Source organism: Elephantulus edwardii, unplaced genomic scaffold (assembly GCF_000299155.1).
Source record: "Elephantulus edwardii isolate Elephantulus edwardi_28Jun2011 unplaced genomic scaffold, EleEdw1.0 scaffold00083, whole genome shotgun sequence".
Lineage (NCBI taxonomy): Eukaryota > Metazoa > Chordata > Mammalia > Macroscelidea > Macroscelididae > Elephantulus > Elephantulus edwardii.
In genome coordinates this window covers 5,737,307-5,754,755 of record NW_006399833.1, presented here as the reverse complement: position 1 = coordinate 5,754,755, position 17,449 = coordinate 5,737,307, and the positions used below count along the sequence as shown (strand labels likewise).

Here is a 17,449-nt window from a genome sequence, read left to right as displayed (position 1 = left end):
TGTTTACTAAAAAAAAGTAGTCTTCAGGCCCTGCTACTCTTACAATTCTTCCAGCTTTTTAATCCTGAATTAATTAATAATATTATTTTAATTTTCTTTTACTTAAGTTGCCAAGTTTCACCTCAGATCTTACCTTTTCTCCTTTTACACCACTACAGTCACACTTTGATCCTGGAGAACATCCATAGCAAGCCTATAAATTAAAGGAAGAGGAGAGAAAACCATTAAATATATACACTTTAAAATCAGACTCTGACTTTCAGCTCAACTAAATTCAACCATCCAACTTATACAACAAATATCAGAAAAGCTTATGAAAATACACATACCCAATGATAATTACTTCAAGGAAAGTTTTCACAATCCATTGCATTCAATTCTGTTTGGACTTTTCCCAATGAACAAATGTAAATATATCATTTTAATATGTTGATCATATTTAAAAAAATTTTCAAAATGAAAAAAGAAATTCCTAAGACTTCCCTGTAATGTGTATGATTTACCACTTGTTCACGCTCTAAGAAACTGCCCTTTACCCCCTGCTAATGTTCCTTATATGGAGCACTTGTGACCTAGTGGTAAGAAGTGCTGCAATCTCAAAAACACGTGGCTCGAATCCACCAGAGGCTCTGCAGAAGAAGAAGGGGCAATCTCCTCCTGTTCGATTAATTGACTCTGAAAACCTACTGGAGAGTCAGCTATGGGTTAGTTCCAACTGGATGGTACACAACAACAATGACAATGTTATTTATATGATACTTCCTCCCCATCATTTGAGGAATTGACTTGGCAACTAGATCTACCAGGAATGCCTGCCACTTTAAGTGCTTATCTGCATTCAAGAGCAACTAAGGAGCATAACATATATAATATGATCATTTGACAACCTTTCTTTTCTTTACTCCTACTCCTTTATCACTGGAAGATTAGTATCTAGCACACTAAAATTTTACCATAAACACTTGTTGCTAGATATTCTCAATAGGTATTCATTCCCTCACATTAAGAATTCTGATCTGAAGCCAAAGAAAGATCATCCATCCTCTAAGATGAGAACCTACAGAAAATTAGGAAGACAGTATGTGACTTTTATAATTCAGAACCATTACTCTAGCAGAAACACAAATGCTACAAATCAGAATGTTTTTTTAAAAAAACAAACAAATCAGAATAAAATTTAAAAAACAAACAAAAAACCCCCACAAATGGTTAGAAAACAGGTGGATAGCACATCAGTAGCATATAAAATTGTGGTATGCACATTATATCTTATTCTCCAATGTGCATGGAAAATTCTCCATCATAGGTCACATTTTAAGTAAAAAAGGAAGCATCAATTAAACCAAAAACACGTAGAAACAATACAAAGCATCTTCTCAGATCACAACGATACAAAATTAGAAATTAATGAAAAGAAGATAAAGGAGAAAATATCATACATTTGGAAGCCACTTTAACACAAACAGGTAAAAGAAGAAATAAAAAAAGTTTCTTGAAATGAATGATAACAAAAAACTATTTACCAAACCTCTGGAAACAACCAAAGGTGAAATCAATTTATAGTAATAAGCAAACACATGAAAAGGGAAGAAAAAAAGGATAATTGATTCTTTAACACAATATCTCCAATAGGCTGAAAAAGAACAGCATGAAAACCTGACACCTTCTTTAAAATATTATAAAAATTAGGGCAAAAAGAAGTGAACTAGAAAACAGAAAAACAATTGAAGCCATCAACAAGACCAGAAGTTGGTTCTTTGAAAAGGTCAATAAAATGGACAAACCACTAGCAAAACTAACAAAGGAAAAGAAAGAAAAGACACAAATAATCTGAATAAGAGATGAAAGGGGCAATGGCACAACAGAACCAATTAAAAGAAAAAGGTTAATAACGGAATATTATTAAAAACTATACTCAAACAAATAAGAAAAATCAAGAGGAAATGGACAAATACATAGAAACTCCCATCCTACCTAAACTGACACAGACTGAAATAGAACACCTGAACAAACCTGTTATAAAAGAGGAAACTAAACAGGTAATAAAACAACTTCCAACAAAATAAAAACCCTAGGCCAGCTGGTTTTATTATTGAATTTTGTCAGGCATTTAGAGAACTGTCACCAATTCTACATATAGTATTTCAGAAAACAGAAAAAGATAGAATTATCTCAGACTCATTTTATGAAGTAAATATATCCTTGATACCAAAGTCAGGGTGAAGACACCACCAAAATAGAAAACAATAGGCCAATATCACTTATGAAAATCGATGCAAAAATCCTCAATAAAATCCTGGCCAATAAATCCAACAGTACATCAAAACAATAATTCACCATGACCAAGTGGGATTAGTAACAGGTGTGCAAGGATGGTTCAACATAAGAAAAACAATTAATATAATTCACCTTATTAACAAAGCAAAGAACAGGAACCACATGATCCTAACAACTGATACAAAAAAGGCCTTTGACAAAACCCAACACATTTTTCTACTTAAAACACTCAACAAAATAGGAATAGAGGGTAAAAAGTATATATGGAAACCAAGAACCAACATTGTTCTCAATGGAGAGATATTAAAGGTATCCCCTTTGAGAATAGGAGCTAAGCAAGGATGACAATTATCACATCTCCTGTTCAATATTGTATGGAAATCTTACTGATAGCAGTAAAACAAAAAAAAGGAAATAAGAGGTATCCAAATTGGCAAGGAGAAGGTAGGTAATTTATTTTTATATGCAGATTTCTGATAGTATACCTAGAAAACCCGAAAGACTCAGCAAGAAAAATACTGGACGTAGTTGACCAATTCAACAAAATGTTAGGATACAAGATCAACATACAAAAATCTATTGGATTTCTCTACAGCGACAAAGACAATACAAAAATGGTGCTAAGAAAAACAATATCCATCACAATAGCAAACCACAAGATTAAATGCTTGGGAGTAAATCTAATTAGAAACACAAAAAACTAATTCAAAAAATTACAAAACATTAAGAAATGGAAGAATATACCATGCTCATGGATAGGACAGCTCAATATTGTGAAAATGAGAATTCTACCAAAAGCAATCTACAAGTTCAGTTCAATTCCAATGTTGTTGTTGATTGCCTTCAAGTCAAGCACAACTCATAGCAACCCCAGGAATCAAGGGGCTGAAGCTCCAATACAACCATCAACATTTATCAAAGTTCATAGAGTTTCCAGAGGCCTGTTGTTTAGAAAGTGGATGTCACTGCTGCTTCCAAACCTGTCATAATATATTATTGTTGTTATGTGCCATTGAGTCACCTGCAATGTATAGTGATCCTATGTACAGCAGCTCTGAACCCTTCCCTGTCCTGAGCCAGTCTCATTAATTTCAAGACACCAACTCCCATTGCCCCAATCACTGTATCAATCTATCTCATTAGGGGTCTTCCTCTCCTGCACTGTCCGCCCACCCTTCCAAGCATGATATCCTTCTCCAAGGGCCATATGCCCATAGTGAGGTAGAGCTTCAAAATCCTAGCCTCCCAGGAGAGACTTGGTTTCACCCTCTCCAAGACAGACATATTTGTTTTCTTGGCAGTCTATGGTATGTTCAAGTCTCTTCTCCAGCACCACAACTTGAAGGCATCTATTCTTCTTCTGTCATCCTTAGTCATTGTCCAACTCTCTGAGACATAACAAGCAATGGAGAAGACCATGGCCTGGATTAGGTGCACCTTTATATCTAGACTGACACTAGTGCTCTTCAGCACTTTGGAGAAGTCCATGACAGCAGAATTTCCCAGTGCAATTCATCTTTTGATTTCTTGACTGCTGGTGTTAAGAGTGTTGATTGTGGATCAGAGCTATGAACTATGGAATTTCACATAATGAAATACTATGCAGAACTGAAAAACAAGGAACTCATAAAATATTACACAACATGTGTGACCCTCATGGACGTTATGTTGAGTGAAATATCTCACACACAAAAGGACAAATACTGCATAACACCGCTGCTATAAAATAGGACTGTCATGGGGCTTGGGGCAGGGAGGAGGGGTTAAGAAAAGGGGATAAATGATGAACAATGCATTGTAACAGATGAAGGGAAGAACTGTTTAAAAGGAATATATTATTTGTATGACAACAGTCCAGAATAAGAGGTGCATAACAAAGTGGAATGAGGGAGAGGTTGTGGGGAGGGAGGAAATTATGCAACAATGAATGAATGAAAATCCAACTTTTCTTTTAACTCTTGTTAAAATCACAATAAAAAATATATGGGGGGTAATAAAGAATAAGCTCCATGGTTTATATGTTGGGTGAATTCATACTGTTTGAGTAAAAGGTATGCCCCTGATATTCCAAATTTAAAGTGAGCTATGTGTCCATTATGTATTATACACAGTTATCCTCTCTGATGTTAATATTATGTTGTTTTTTTGTTAAGTTCCATTGAGTTAAATCATAACACACCCCTATGAACTACATATAGATCTGAACTCCACCCTATCCTGTGCCATCCTCATGTCTGTGATTATGTTTAAGCCCATTTTTACAATCATTGTGTCAATTTATCTTGTTAAAGGCCTTTCTTTCTTTCTCTGGTCCTCCATATTTCTCAGCATGATGTCTTTTTTCCGAGGGGCTGGTCCCATCTGAGAACATACACAAAGTATGTAAGACAAGGTTTCACCATCCTTGCACTTCCTCCAAAACATACTTATTTGTTCTTCTGGCAGTGCATGAAATAATTAGTACTTTTCTACAACACTACAGTTTAATTAAATGCAGTGATTCTTTTTCTGTCATCTTTATTCATTGTACTACTTCCAGATGCATAAGAAGCTACTGAAAATACCATCACACCTTAGTCTTTAAATTGACATTATTGCTCTTTGTACTCAGAGAGGTCCCTGAAATCTTATTTTCCCAATGAAACATCTTTTGTTTGCTTGACTGTTGTTACATTGGGATTTGATTGTGGATTCAAGTAAAAGGAATTCACTGACAAAATTTTCTGAATCTATCATGATGTCACCTCCTGGTTTAGTGGTGGGGGATTTTGTTTTCTTGATGTTGAAGAATAATCCATATTGAAGGCTATAGTCTCTGGTGGCCCAGTGACAAGAAGCTGTACTATAATCCTAAAGGCATGCAATCTGAAAGATGCCAACTGCTTCATGGGAGAAGGATGAGCAAGCTCCTCCCGTATGATTAATTGCCTATGAAAACCCGCCTGAGAGTCAGCTATGAGTCTCTTCTGACTCTACAGTACACAACAACAATCTTTGATCAAGTATTTTTCCTAGTATTTTTCACTTCCTACAAGCGAAGTTGTTCCATCTGTATAAGACAGATGGTTCCAATTTTGTTGCCACCTTCTTTATATAGTCTGTTGTTGTTGTTGTTGTTATGTGCCATCGAGTCGCTTGCGACTCATAGCGACCCTATCTATGTACAACAGCCCTAAACTCCGCTCTGTCCTGTGCCAATCGCACTGTCTCTGACACTCCCATCCCAATTATCCCAGTCACTGAATCAATCCACCTCATAGAGGGCCTTCCTCTCCTGCGCTGTCCCTCCACCCTCCCAAGCATGATGTCCCTCTCCAAGGACCGGTCTCTCCTCACAACATGTCCCAAGTATGTTAGGTGGAGCCTCAGAATCCTTGCCTCCAAGGAGCCACCCGGTTTAACCCTTTCCAGGACAAATCTATTTGTTTTCCTAGCAGTCCATGGTATTCTCAATACTCTTCTCCAGCACCACAGCTCAAAGGCATCAATTCTCCTTCTATCCTCCTTGGTCATTGTCCAACTCTCTGATGCATAACAAGTGATTGCAAAGACCATAAATAATTTACTCAGTATAGAGACGGAATAGGTACGGAGAAAGAATATAACCCTAGAGCACATCTTTCCTGATTTTTAAACCAGGCCTTTGCATAGACAATAAAAGATAAGTAATACTTTCTGAGAGTCTCTGTTTTCAGCAAAAAGCCATTTGACATCAGCAATGATATCCCTTGTTCTACAGCCTCTTTTGCATCCAGATTTAATTTTTGATATTGCCCTGTCAATGCACTGTTCCAATAATTTAAAAATAATCTTTAAGATTTTACTTGCATATAATATTAATGTTAATATTCAATAATTTCCACTTTTATTGGGAATGGAAACAAATATTAATCTTTTCTAATCAATTATCAGGTAACTGTTTTTTAGATTTTTGGCATAAACTAGTCAGTACATGTTTGCTGAAACATCTCAATTGGTAGCCCATCAATTCCTTATTTTTTTTGTTAATGCCTTTAGTTCAGTTTTAACTTCTTCCTTCATCACCACTAGTTCTTGAGCATATGCTACTTTCAGTGTTGACCAATTCTTTTTAGTACAATGACTTTGTGTATTCTTTCCATTTTTCTTTGATGTTTCTTGCATCATTCAAGATTTTACCAAAGAATCATTCAGTCTTGTATCTCAAGGCTACAGTTTGTTCTTCACTCTTTTAGCCAGAGAAACACTGAGCCCATTCCTTCCTTTTCATTGTCTAACTGCAGGTCTTTGTACACTTTGTTATAACACATTGCTTTGTCTTCTTCAGCTGCTCTTTGAAATTTTCTATTCATCTCTCTTACTTTAGTATTTCTTCACTTTGAGGTGCTGTCAGGATCAGAGGAAAATCATCAGCAACCTGTGCCATGCAGACGGCACAACCTTGTTTGCAGAAAGTGAGGAGAACTTGAAGTATTTATTGCAGAAGATCAAGAACTATAGCCTTCAATATAGATTATATCTCCACATCAAGAAAACAAAAATTTTCACCACTGGGCAATATTATTAAAGATGGAGAAAAGACTGACGTTGTCAACAATTTCAACTTACTTGGGTCTACAATCAGCAGTCTTGGCACTAACAATTGCCATGGGAAAAGCCTGCTGTGAGGGACTTCTCTGGAGTACTAAAGAACAATAATATCAGTTTAAAGACTAAAATTAGCATGGTCCAAGCCATGGTCTTCTCATCGGGAATTAAAGACGACAGAAGAGGAATTAATTTCTTTGAGCTGTAGTGCTTGAGAATAGTACTGAATATCCCATGACCTGACAAGAGAACAAACCTCAGAGAAAGTAAAAATAGGATGTACTTTGGAGGCAAAGACGTTGAAACTTTCTCACATATTTTGAGCATATTGTGAGGAGGGGCCAGTCCTTACAGAGGGACATCATGCTTCAAAAGTTTGAGGGTCAGCATAAGAGGGGAAGAACCACTACAAGATGGATTGGCGTGCTGATTTTAAAGATGTCTCAGTTGTTTTGAAGATTGTAAGGATGGATAAGAATAGGGTACTGTTCAGATTTGCTGTTCATAGGTTTGCTAGGAGTTACAATGGACTTAATCACACTTGACAATAAAAATGTTCTTATGCATTTTTTTAGTCTCTTCTGACATCCATTTTCTTCTTTTCTTCTTCCCCTGTCTTTATAAGGACTTTTTGCTTTCTTCATGAATGATATCCTTGCTGTCATCCACAATTCATCTTGCCTTCAGACACTAGTGTTTGATGCATCAAATCTCTTCTTGCAATGGCTTTTAAGGTTGTGTTTTGGATGTTGAGGACTTGTTTTCATTTTCTTCAGCTTCAATTTGAACTTGCATGTAATTAATTTAATTGATGGTCTATTCCACAGTCAGCCCTTGGCCTTGTTTTGACTACTGCTATTGAGCTTCTCCATCTACACAAATCAAAGGATGTTGTTGTGTTGTTAAATGTTGTAGCGACCTGTCATTTTGTAGTGACCCTATGAACTTTCTTCATTTCTCCAAGTGGCCTAGTGGCAAGAAACTGCACTGCAATCCCAGAGGCATGTGGTTGAAGCCACCAGATGATCTGCTGGAGAAGGAGGGACAATCTCCTTCTGTACCAGTCAGATCCAATTTGATGGTACACACACACATGCGCGCACACACACTCAAAGGATACGTAGGATAATTCAGCAATACTCAATCATCAAACATGAATAGAGTGTTACAGAGGCCAGAAAATGTGTTAGGTACAATCATAACTATTTCAATAGAGTAACTTTTGTTATGCTCTGGTTGTTGGTGCATATACCTGAATGATAGTGGTATTCACTGGACTTACTTGTATGCATATGGATATTATCCTGTGAAGCTCAATATCAGCTGTGAAAACTAGGCCAGGTGCTGATTGTGGAACAGACCACCAACTACTATATGCAAGTTCAAGCTGACTAGCTAAGGAAAATGAAATCAAATCAACAGGAACCAAAATATGATCTTGAGTCTATTCCACATAAATTTCAGAATCATGTCAGGAACAGGTTTGAAACCTTGAACACCAATGAGCGAAGACCAGATGAGTTGTGGGAGGATATCAAGAGTATTATCCAGGAAGAATGAAGTTAATTGTAAAGACAGAGGAAGAAGTAAAAACCAAAATAGGTGTCTGAAGAGACTCTTAATATTGCACTAGAGTGCCAAGAAGCTAAAGCCCAGGGAAGAATTCAAGATATTAAAGAGCTGAACAGAAGATTTCAAAAGGTAGCGCAGGAAAAAAAAATAAAATAATACAATGAAATGTGCAAGGAGTTGGAGTCAGAAAATTAGAAGGGCCAAACTCGCTCAGCATTTCTTAAGCTCAAGGAACTGAAGACCAAATTCAAACATTGAGTTGCAATACTTAAGGATGCTTTAGGCAGAATATTAAATGATCCAGGAAGTATTAAAAAAAGATGGAAAGAGTATACAGGGTCACTGTACTGAAAGGAATTGGCAGACACAGAAGCATTTCATGAAACAACATATGAGCAAAAGCCTATGGTGATAAAGGAAGTTCAAGCTGCTTTGAAGGAATTGGCAAAAAATCATTCCCCAGGAATTGATGGTATACAAATTGATGTATTTCAGCTAACAGATGCTGCCCTAGATGTGCTCACCAAGTTGTGTCAAGAAATCTGGAGGACAACCACTTACCATTCCAAAGAAAGGTGACCCAACAGAGTGTAGAAATTATCAAACAATATCATTGATATCACATGCAAGGAAGATTCTGCGTAAGATTATGCAAAAAATGACTAGAACAGCACATCAGCAGAGAACTACCAGAAGTCCATGCTGGGTTTAGAAGGAGTTCGTAGTACTAGGGATATTGTAGCTAATGTTAGATGGATCTTAGCTGAAAGCAGGGAATACCAGAGGAATGTCTATCTGTGCTTCATTAATTATGCAAAGGCGTTTGACTGTGCGGATCATAACAAACTGTGGCTAACTCTGAGAAGAATAGGAATCCCAGAACACTTGATCGTGCTAATGTGAAACCTATACTTATACCAAGAGGCAGTTGTCAGAAGAGAGCAAGGAAACACTGCCTGGTTCAAAATTGGGAAGGGCGTACACCAGGGATGTGTCCTATCTCCATACTTTTTCAACCTGTATGCAGAACAGTTTATCCGGGAGGCTGGACATTATGAGGAGAAATGAGGTATCAGGATTTGTGGAAGATCTATCAACAATCTGCATTATGCAGGTGACACAACCCTGCTCGCTGAAACTGAGGAGGATCTGAATCACTTGCTGCAGAGGGTCAAGGACTGCAGCCTTCAATATGGATTGAGGCTCAATGTCAAGAAGACAAAGATTCTCACCACTGGACCAATTGGCAGCATCAGGATGGATGGTGAAGAGATTGAAATTGTTCACAGCTTTAGTTTGCTTGGCTCCACAGTCAACACTCTTAGCCCCAGTAGCCAGGAAATTAAAAGACGTATTGCGATGGGAAAGTCTGCGGTTAGGGACGTCTCTAAAGTACTCAAGAGCAACGGGTGTCTCTTTGGAGACTAAGGTGCGCCTGATACAGGCCATGGTCTTTGCAATCACTTGTTATGCATCAGAGAGCTGGACAATGACTAGGGAGGACAGAAGTAGAATTGATGCCGTTGAGCTGTGGTGTTGGAGAAGAATGTTCAATATACTATGAACTGCCAAGACAATGAACAGGTTCGTCCTGGAGAGGGTTAGACCGGGCTGCTCCTTGGAGGCAAAAATTCTGAAGCTTCGTCTGACATACTTTGGACATGTAGCAAGGATGGACCGGTCCTTGGAGAAGGATGTCATGCTTGGGAGGGTGTAGGAACAGCACAGGAGAGGAAGACCCTCTATGAGGTGGCCTTATTCAGTGACTAAGGTAATGGTGGGGTAGGTGTGTCAGAGACAGTGAGATTGACACAGGATAGAGCAGGGTTTAGGGCTGTTGTACATAGGGTCACTAGGAGTCACAGACAACTCGACAGCACATAACAACAACAACTTCTATTTGCTTTTAAAAGGCAAGGATGATGAAACTTCTGCTCACACAGCATTGAGCGTGTTGTCAGGAGAGGTCAGTCCTTGGAAAAATGATATCATATTGGGAAATATAAAGGATCAGTGAAAGACGGATAGATTATCAAGGAGATGTATTGACACAGTAACTGCAATAATGGGCTTGAACACAGCAAAGATAATGAGAAAAGCACAGGATAGGTCAAGGTTCTGATGGGTTGCTATGAGTTGAAGCATACTCAATAGCACTAAGAACATATTTCAATGGGCACTTTAGGAGGTAGAAGTACAAACATACAAAAGCTAGTGCATTATTTCTCTGTAATATACAGGATAAACCCATGCTCCAAAGATTCCATTGTAATGTTACCAGATAAAGGATAATGTCAATTATATAGCATTGTTTTGTGCAAAAATTATTTGTAGATGCTAAACTTACAATTTGTAAAGCATAGTCATTAAAAATATGGAATAATAATTGTTTCCTCACTAAGTAAGATTGTTCATATTGTCAACACTAAGTTGCCTGGATTAAAGGGTGAGGAGGGGCATTAATAATGCAAGTGGTTGTTAATTTAAGAATGATTAACATTTGACTTTACAAGTATGCTTGTAATTTATATGTGAATATATACATACAAGTTTTTGATATTGTAAGCAAAATAGGGTGTACTTTCTGTCCTCAGCATTTACTGACAGACCTTCTTTCAATATATACAAATTAAGCTCTTCAAAATAATGAAAAGCATCACTAGACAATTTACAGTGGTTTTTCTTCATTACTGTGTATATAAGTTGCCACTATCCAACAAGAGGTATTGTATTTTTAACAACTTATTATCCAAAAATGTGTGTGATGGAGTAAATAATAATAAAACAATTAACTGAAGAAGAATTTGGCATTAGGATTAGAGGAAGACTCCTCAACAACCTGCATCATGCATGATACAACCTTGCTTGTTGAAAGTGAAGAGGAACTGAATCACTTACTAATGAATATCAGAGATTATAGCCTTCAATGTTGCTTACACTTCAATATAAAGAAAACACAAACCTTCACAACTGGAAAAATAAGCAATAGGTAAGAATGGAGTTTTCAGATTTTCATGTTACTTGGATCCACCATAAACATCCATGGTAACAGCAGTCAATGAATCTAAAGACATAATGCATCAGGCAAATTTCCTTCCATGGGAGTCAGTATAAAGACAAAGGTATGTGTAGGCCAACCCATGGTATTTTCATTTACTTCATATGCATATGAATGTTGGACAATGAATAAAGATGACTGAAGAACTTATGCCTTTGAAATGTGGACCTGTCAGAGATTATTGAATATGTAATGAACTGCAAAAAGAACAAACCATTTGCATTGGAAGCAGTGCAGCCAGAGAGCTCCTTAGATTTAAGGATGGTGAGACTTTGATTCACACACTTTGGACATGTTATCAAGAAGGGCCAATATCAGAAAAGGTTATCATGCTTGAAAAAGTAAAAGATCAACAAAGGAGAGGAAGACCCAATACTAGAGAGATGGTAAAAAATGATCTAAGCATAGCAGAGATTGTAAGGATGGCAAAGGATCGGGCAGGGTTTTGTTCTGTGGTACATGAGGCAAAGGCAACTCTTCAGCATCTAACAATAACAATATTCTACACACTAACTAGTTTGACTTTGATAAAATGCTCCCTTTACTCCACTATTACTCTAATTTATGAGAAATATTTAATCTTTTTGCATGACATACTTGATGTTATTATATGTGATGAAAATGAAAAATTAGTAATTTCCACTTTTACTATTTCTTTCTTAATTAACATTGAGAAACTACTATATAGACAAGTTGGGGATTACAAGAAAGTTGTTCTAATTCAGCTTGAAATTTTAAATTATACTTATTCCACCCGGATTATGAGAATGACTGGTATTCATGAAGATAAAAAATAATGAATGGGAATGATTGTATGAAACACAGTGTATACAAACTTTTTATGTAAACCAAGATAAAATTATTTAAAAAAAAAAAAAAAGTTAAAAAAAAACCCGAAAAACGAAACAAGACAATTGTAATACACACACCAACCACTAGATGCCACTTTTCATGTATTTAAAGAGTCGAGCTCAGGACAGTCCCAAATGGACATCTGGTTAATGGAACTTAAAAAAAAAAATCACCTGTTAATATTGATTAATCTATTGATATTGCATTATTTTAAGTAAGGAAAGATGTACATTAGTGTTGTATCTTTTCTCCATATCTATTCTGTTTGTGTGCAGTGCAACCATTGGATAAGATGGACTCTATGAAGAAATTGCAGCACCAATAACCTGGTATGTTGATGACACAATCTTCCTTACTGAAAGTAAAAAAGACTTGAAGGAATTACTGAAGAAGATCAAAGACTATATCCTTCAAAATGGGTTACAGCTCAACATCAAGAAAACAAAATCTTCATCCCTGAATCTGTAAGCAACATCATGATAGATGGAGAAAAGATTAAAGTTGTCAAGAATTTCATTTTGCTTGGATCCATAACCAATATCCATGGTAGCAGCAGTCAAGAAATCAAAAGATGTGTGCTAAAGAGCAATGATGTCAACTTAAAACTAAGCTGTGCATGATCCAAACCATATTTTCAGTGGCTTCCTATGCATCTGAAAGCTGGAAATGAATAAGAAAGACCAAAAAAAGAATCAATGCCTTTGAATGGTGGTGTTGGCAAAGAATAGTGAATATAGTACAGACAGATAAAGAACGAACAAATGGAGAAAGCGTAACAAAAGTGCTCCTTAGAGGCAAGGATGGTGAGATTTCATATCACATACTTAGGGCATGTTGTTCAGAGGAGCCAGTCCTTGGAAAAAGATATTCTTGGAAAGGTAGGGGGATCAGAGGAAAAGATGAGGACTTTCAACAGCTAGACTGACACATTGACTGTAACAAATAGTTGGGCAGCCTCTATAGTTGGGCAGATCATGAGGGATAGCACAAGAGAGGAAGACTCTGGATGAGATGGATTTACTCAGTGACTGGGGTAATGGGAATCTGTGTGTCAGAGACTCAGGATAGAACAGGGTTCAGAGTTGCTGTACATAGGGTCACTATGAGTTGGAGTTAACAGCACACACCAACAACAATATTAAGGTGACCAATAAGCACAAACCAGAATATTAGGTCTATGAGTTGTACAGAACCTGTTACATATTGGTGCTGCCTTTAAGTGACCTATAGTTGACTGGGTGGTAAAGAGCACAAATAAGAAAAATAAAATTAAAATTATATGCCAGATAAAGGGAAAGAATTCAGATCCAAAACAGTATGTTCTGAGTTTTTCTATCAGAAATGGAATCATTAGGAGACCTTGGACACCTCAATCTTCTAGAGCTTAGCTTTCTCTTTTGTAAAATGGCTGAGATAAACAGTATCAACTCTTTAAGCCACTTTCAGTTTTCAGGCTTTAATTATATATATAGACTTCATCAAGTGAAAAATGAGTGGATATTAAATCATTGTTAAAAAAGTTAAAGGAGTACCCTTGAACCTATAGGTGTAAAGCCTGTGCAAAGAAGGTGAGTATTTTTGTTAAATTTTTAAGGATGGACAGTAATATAGCTAAAAGAAAACAGATACATTTAAATACTACAATTAAAACACAAAATCAGTAGTGGGCAATGAGGAACAAAATAACAGTTAAGTTGAGCAGTTTGTAAGCATTACTCATACATGTTTTACTAGTTACCTATTTCTACAATAATGAATGGTCTTACACAGTATTTGTCCTTATGGGGCTGAGTTAGTTCAGTTAGCATAATAGTCTCCAGTTTCTCCCAAGTTAGGTAGTGATTTACAAAATCATTGCTCGTGCATGCTAAGTAGTATTCCATTATGTGAATGCACCAAAATTTTTTAATCCATTTGATTGTGGCTGAACATCTGGGCTGTTTCCATGTTCTTGCAGTTGTGAATAACGCAACTGTTACCATTGGTGTACAAGTCCCCATTTGTGCCTCAGTTATCATTTTCTCAGAGTATATTCCAAGCAGTGGAATAGCTGGACCAAAGGTGAGGGGAAACAGAAGGGTGAGGATTTATGGAGGGAGGTAATCATGGGGTCACACAGTGATGGGTGGATGGGGTTGTGGATTTGGGAGGTGGGGGGATCTGGTGTGATGGGCAATGTATATGAACTTTGTAGGTAAACCAGTGTAAAATTTTTTTAAAGGACACAACCCAACCAAAAATAATGCCCTTATGTTTAAAAACTGTTAGAACAAATTAAAACTTTTTAAAGACATTAAAAAAAATAATTACTGACAGTCGAGGGAGGGCCGGGCCAGAGTTCTGACCCAGCCGTCCCCATATATACAAAATCTATAGGATTAATCAAGATCCCCTAAAATACTCATGTACCATTGAGGATTAAGTTATGTGGGGAAACAAACTGGTTTCTGGTCTGACCACGTGGGGCCCACTAACACAGACAACAGGGAGATCCTGAGCATCTCCAAAGAGGGGAGGAAGCCATTTCAGAAAGAGAACAACAGACTTCCTCCTTCATTATTTAGGTTCCCCCGTACGCCTCCCTGCATGTATCAGTGTGTACTTCTTCCCTCCCCACTCACACAAGAGTCGGAGTGTGCAGACACCCTACATGCATCTGCTCATGTTCCTGCCCAAACGTCACCTGGAGCAGTGACATCAAATCAAAAACCAGCTACCACCTCAGACACGAAAAACTCTGCCACATCAATGGCCCGAAAGAAGCTGGGACTTCACTTGTCCCACAAGCCCAAAGCAAGATATTACCCCCTAAAGAAGACACAGTAGCAATGGATTTCCTGAACCCAGAGAGCCTGATGGAACTTTCTGACACAGAATTTAAAAGAACAATGATTGAATATTTTCAATGGATGAAAAAGAAACTTGATTAATTACAGGACAATGCTAGCAAAAATCAGGAGCTTAAAAAAAACACAATCCAAAACAATGCAGATAAAACAAACGAGGAGAGACACTGCAAAAACAAGAAACCATGATCCAAAATATGAGGTCTAAGGTTTCTGATGCTGTCAACATGATGGAGGGACACACAAACAGAGTTGAAGAGATGGAACACAGAATCAGTGAAATAGAAGACAGAATTATCACTACAGATCAGATTGAACAAAAAGCAGAATTAAAAAGAAGGAAACAAAAGAAAACCTAAGAATAATGTGACATACCATCAAAAGAAATAATATTCATATCATTGGAATCCCAGAAAAGGAAGAAGCAAGTAAAGGCACTAAAAAAGTTGTGGAAGAATTACTAGGAAAAAAAACCTTTCCAGGCATAATGAAGAATGAAAGAATATATATTCAAGAAGCTGAGCAAACACCATATAGAATAGACCCTAAAAGAAAAACGCCAAGGCACATCATTATCAAATTTGCCAGAACCAAAGATAAGGAGAGAATTCTGAAAGGAGGGAGAGAGAGACAAAGAGTAGCTTACAAGGGAGAGGAGATAAGAAGAAGTGCCCATTTTTCAGCAGAAATCATGCGAGCAAGAAGACAATGGAATAGCATATATCGAACACTCAGAGAACACAGCTGTCAAACACAAATACTGTACCCAGCAAAATTGTCTATCAATTATGAAGGAGAGATCAAGATATTCCCAGAAACAAAGAAACTCAGGGAGTTTGAAAAAACAAGACCAGCCTTACAGGAAACACTGAGAGATGTCCTTCATACAGAGATGCCACAGAAAACAAGATAGACTAAAATAAGTAGGAACAATGACAAAAAGAATTTAACACAATGATAGCAATAAAATCTTGCCTCTCAATAATCACACTGAATGTGAATGGTTTAAATGCACCACTAAAGAGAAAAAGAGTAGCAGATTGACTAAAAAAACAAAATCCTACAAGAGACACATCTGAAAAATGAAGATAAAGAAAGACTAAAAAGAAAAGGATGGGAAAAAATAAAAAAAAGGCAGGAGTAGCAATACTACTCTCTGATAAAATAAATTTCAATGAAAAAACCATCACAAAGGACAAAGACGGTCACTACATAATGCTCAAAGGATCAATAGAACAAGAGGATATAGGAATACTAAATATCTATGCACCAAATGAAAGACCTGCAGAATACATAAAACAAACATTAACAAAACTGAAAAAAGAAACAGACAACAATACTATAGTAGTTGGAGACTTCAATACACCCCTCTAAAGAAAACACAGAACTACCAGAAAGAATCTCAACAAAGATACTCAAGAATTAAACCATGCAAAAACCAAGTCAATCTCATAGCTATTTATGGGCTAATGAGCGAAGAGCAGATGAGTTGTGGGAGCATGTCAAATGTATCATCCAGGAAGAGTGCAAAGGGTCATTACAAAGACAGAAGAGGAAAACAAGACCAAAATGGATGTCAGAAGAAAGTATGAAGATTGTACTGGAGTGTAGAGAAGCCAAAGCACAAGGAAGAATTCAAGATACTAAAGAGCTGAACAGAAGATTCCAAAAGGAAGCACGGGATGATAAAGCAAAATATTGCAATGAAATGTGCAAGGAGCTAGAGTCGGAAAATCTAAAGGGCCAAACTGTTCAGCATTTCTTAAGCTCAAGGAACGGAAGAACAAATTCAAACATAGAGTTGCTATAATCAAGGATGCTTTAGGCAGAATATTAAAGGATCCCGGAAGTATTAAAAGAAGATGGAAGAAATATACTTAGTCATTGTATTGAGTGGAATTGGTAGATACAGAAAAATTTAATGAAATAACATTTGCCCAAGAGCCTATGGTGATGAAGGAAGAAGTTCAAGCTGCTTTGAAAGAAATAGAAAAAAATAAGGCCCCAGGTATACCAATTGACGTATTTCAGCTAACAGATGCTGCCCTGGATATGTTCAACAAGTTGTGCCAAGAAATCTGGAAAATAACCACTTGGCCAACTGACTGGAAGAGACCTATATTTGTTCCCATTCCAAAGAACAGTGACCCAAAAGAGTGTGGAAACTACAGAACGATATCATTAATTTCACATGCAAGCAACATTCTACTGAAGATTATCCAAAAACGACTGGCACAGCACATCAGCAGAGAACTACCAGAAGTCCAGGCTAGGCTTA

At 37.1% G+C, this 17,449-nt stretch overlaps 1 protein-coding gene across 2 annotated transcripts in view; it reads right to left on the bottom strand.

The window, feature by feature from the left end:
• COL4A5 (collagen, type IV, alpha 5) overlaps positions 1–17,449 on the bottom strand; it is a 397,088-nt gene that overhangs the window by 224,840 nt on the left and 154,799 nt on the right. For both annotated transcript variants that reach the window (XM_006889910.1, XM_006889909.1), the window contains exon 2: positions 134–193. In XM_006889910.1, the coding sequence (XP_006889972.1) occupies positions 134–193 (60 nt within the window). The remainder of the gene's footprint in view (positions 1–133; positions 194–17,449) is intronic.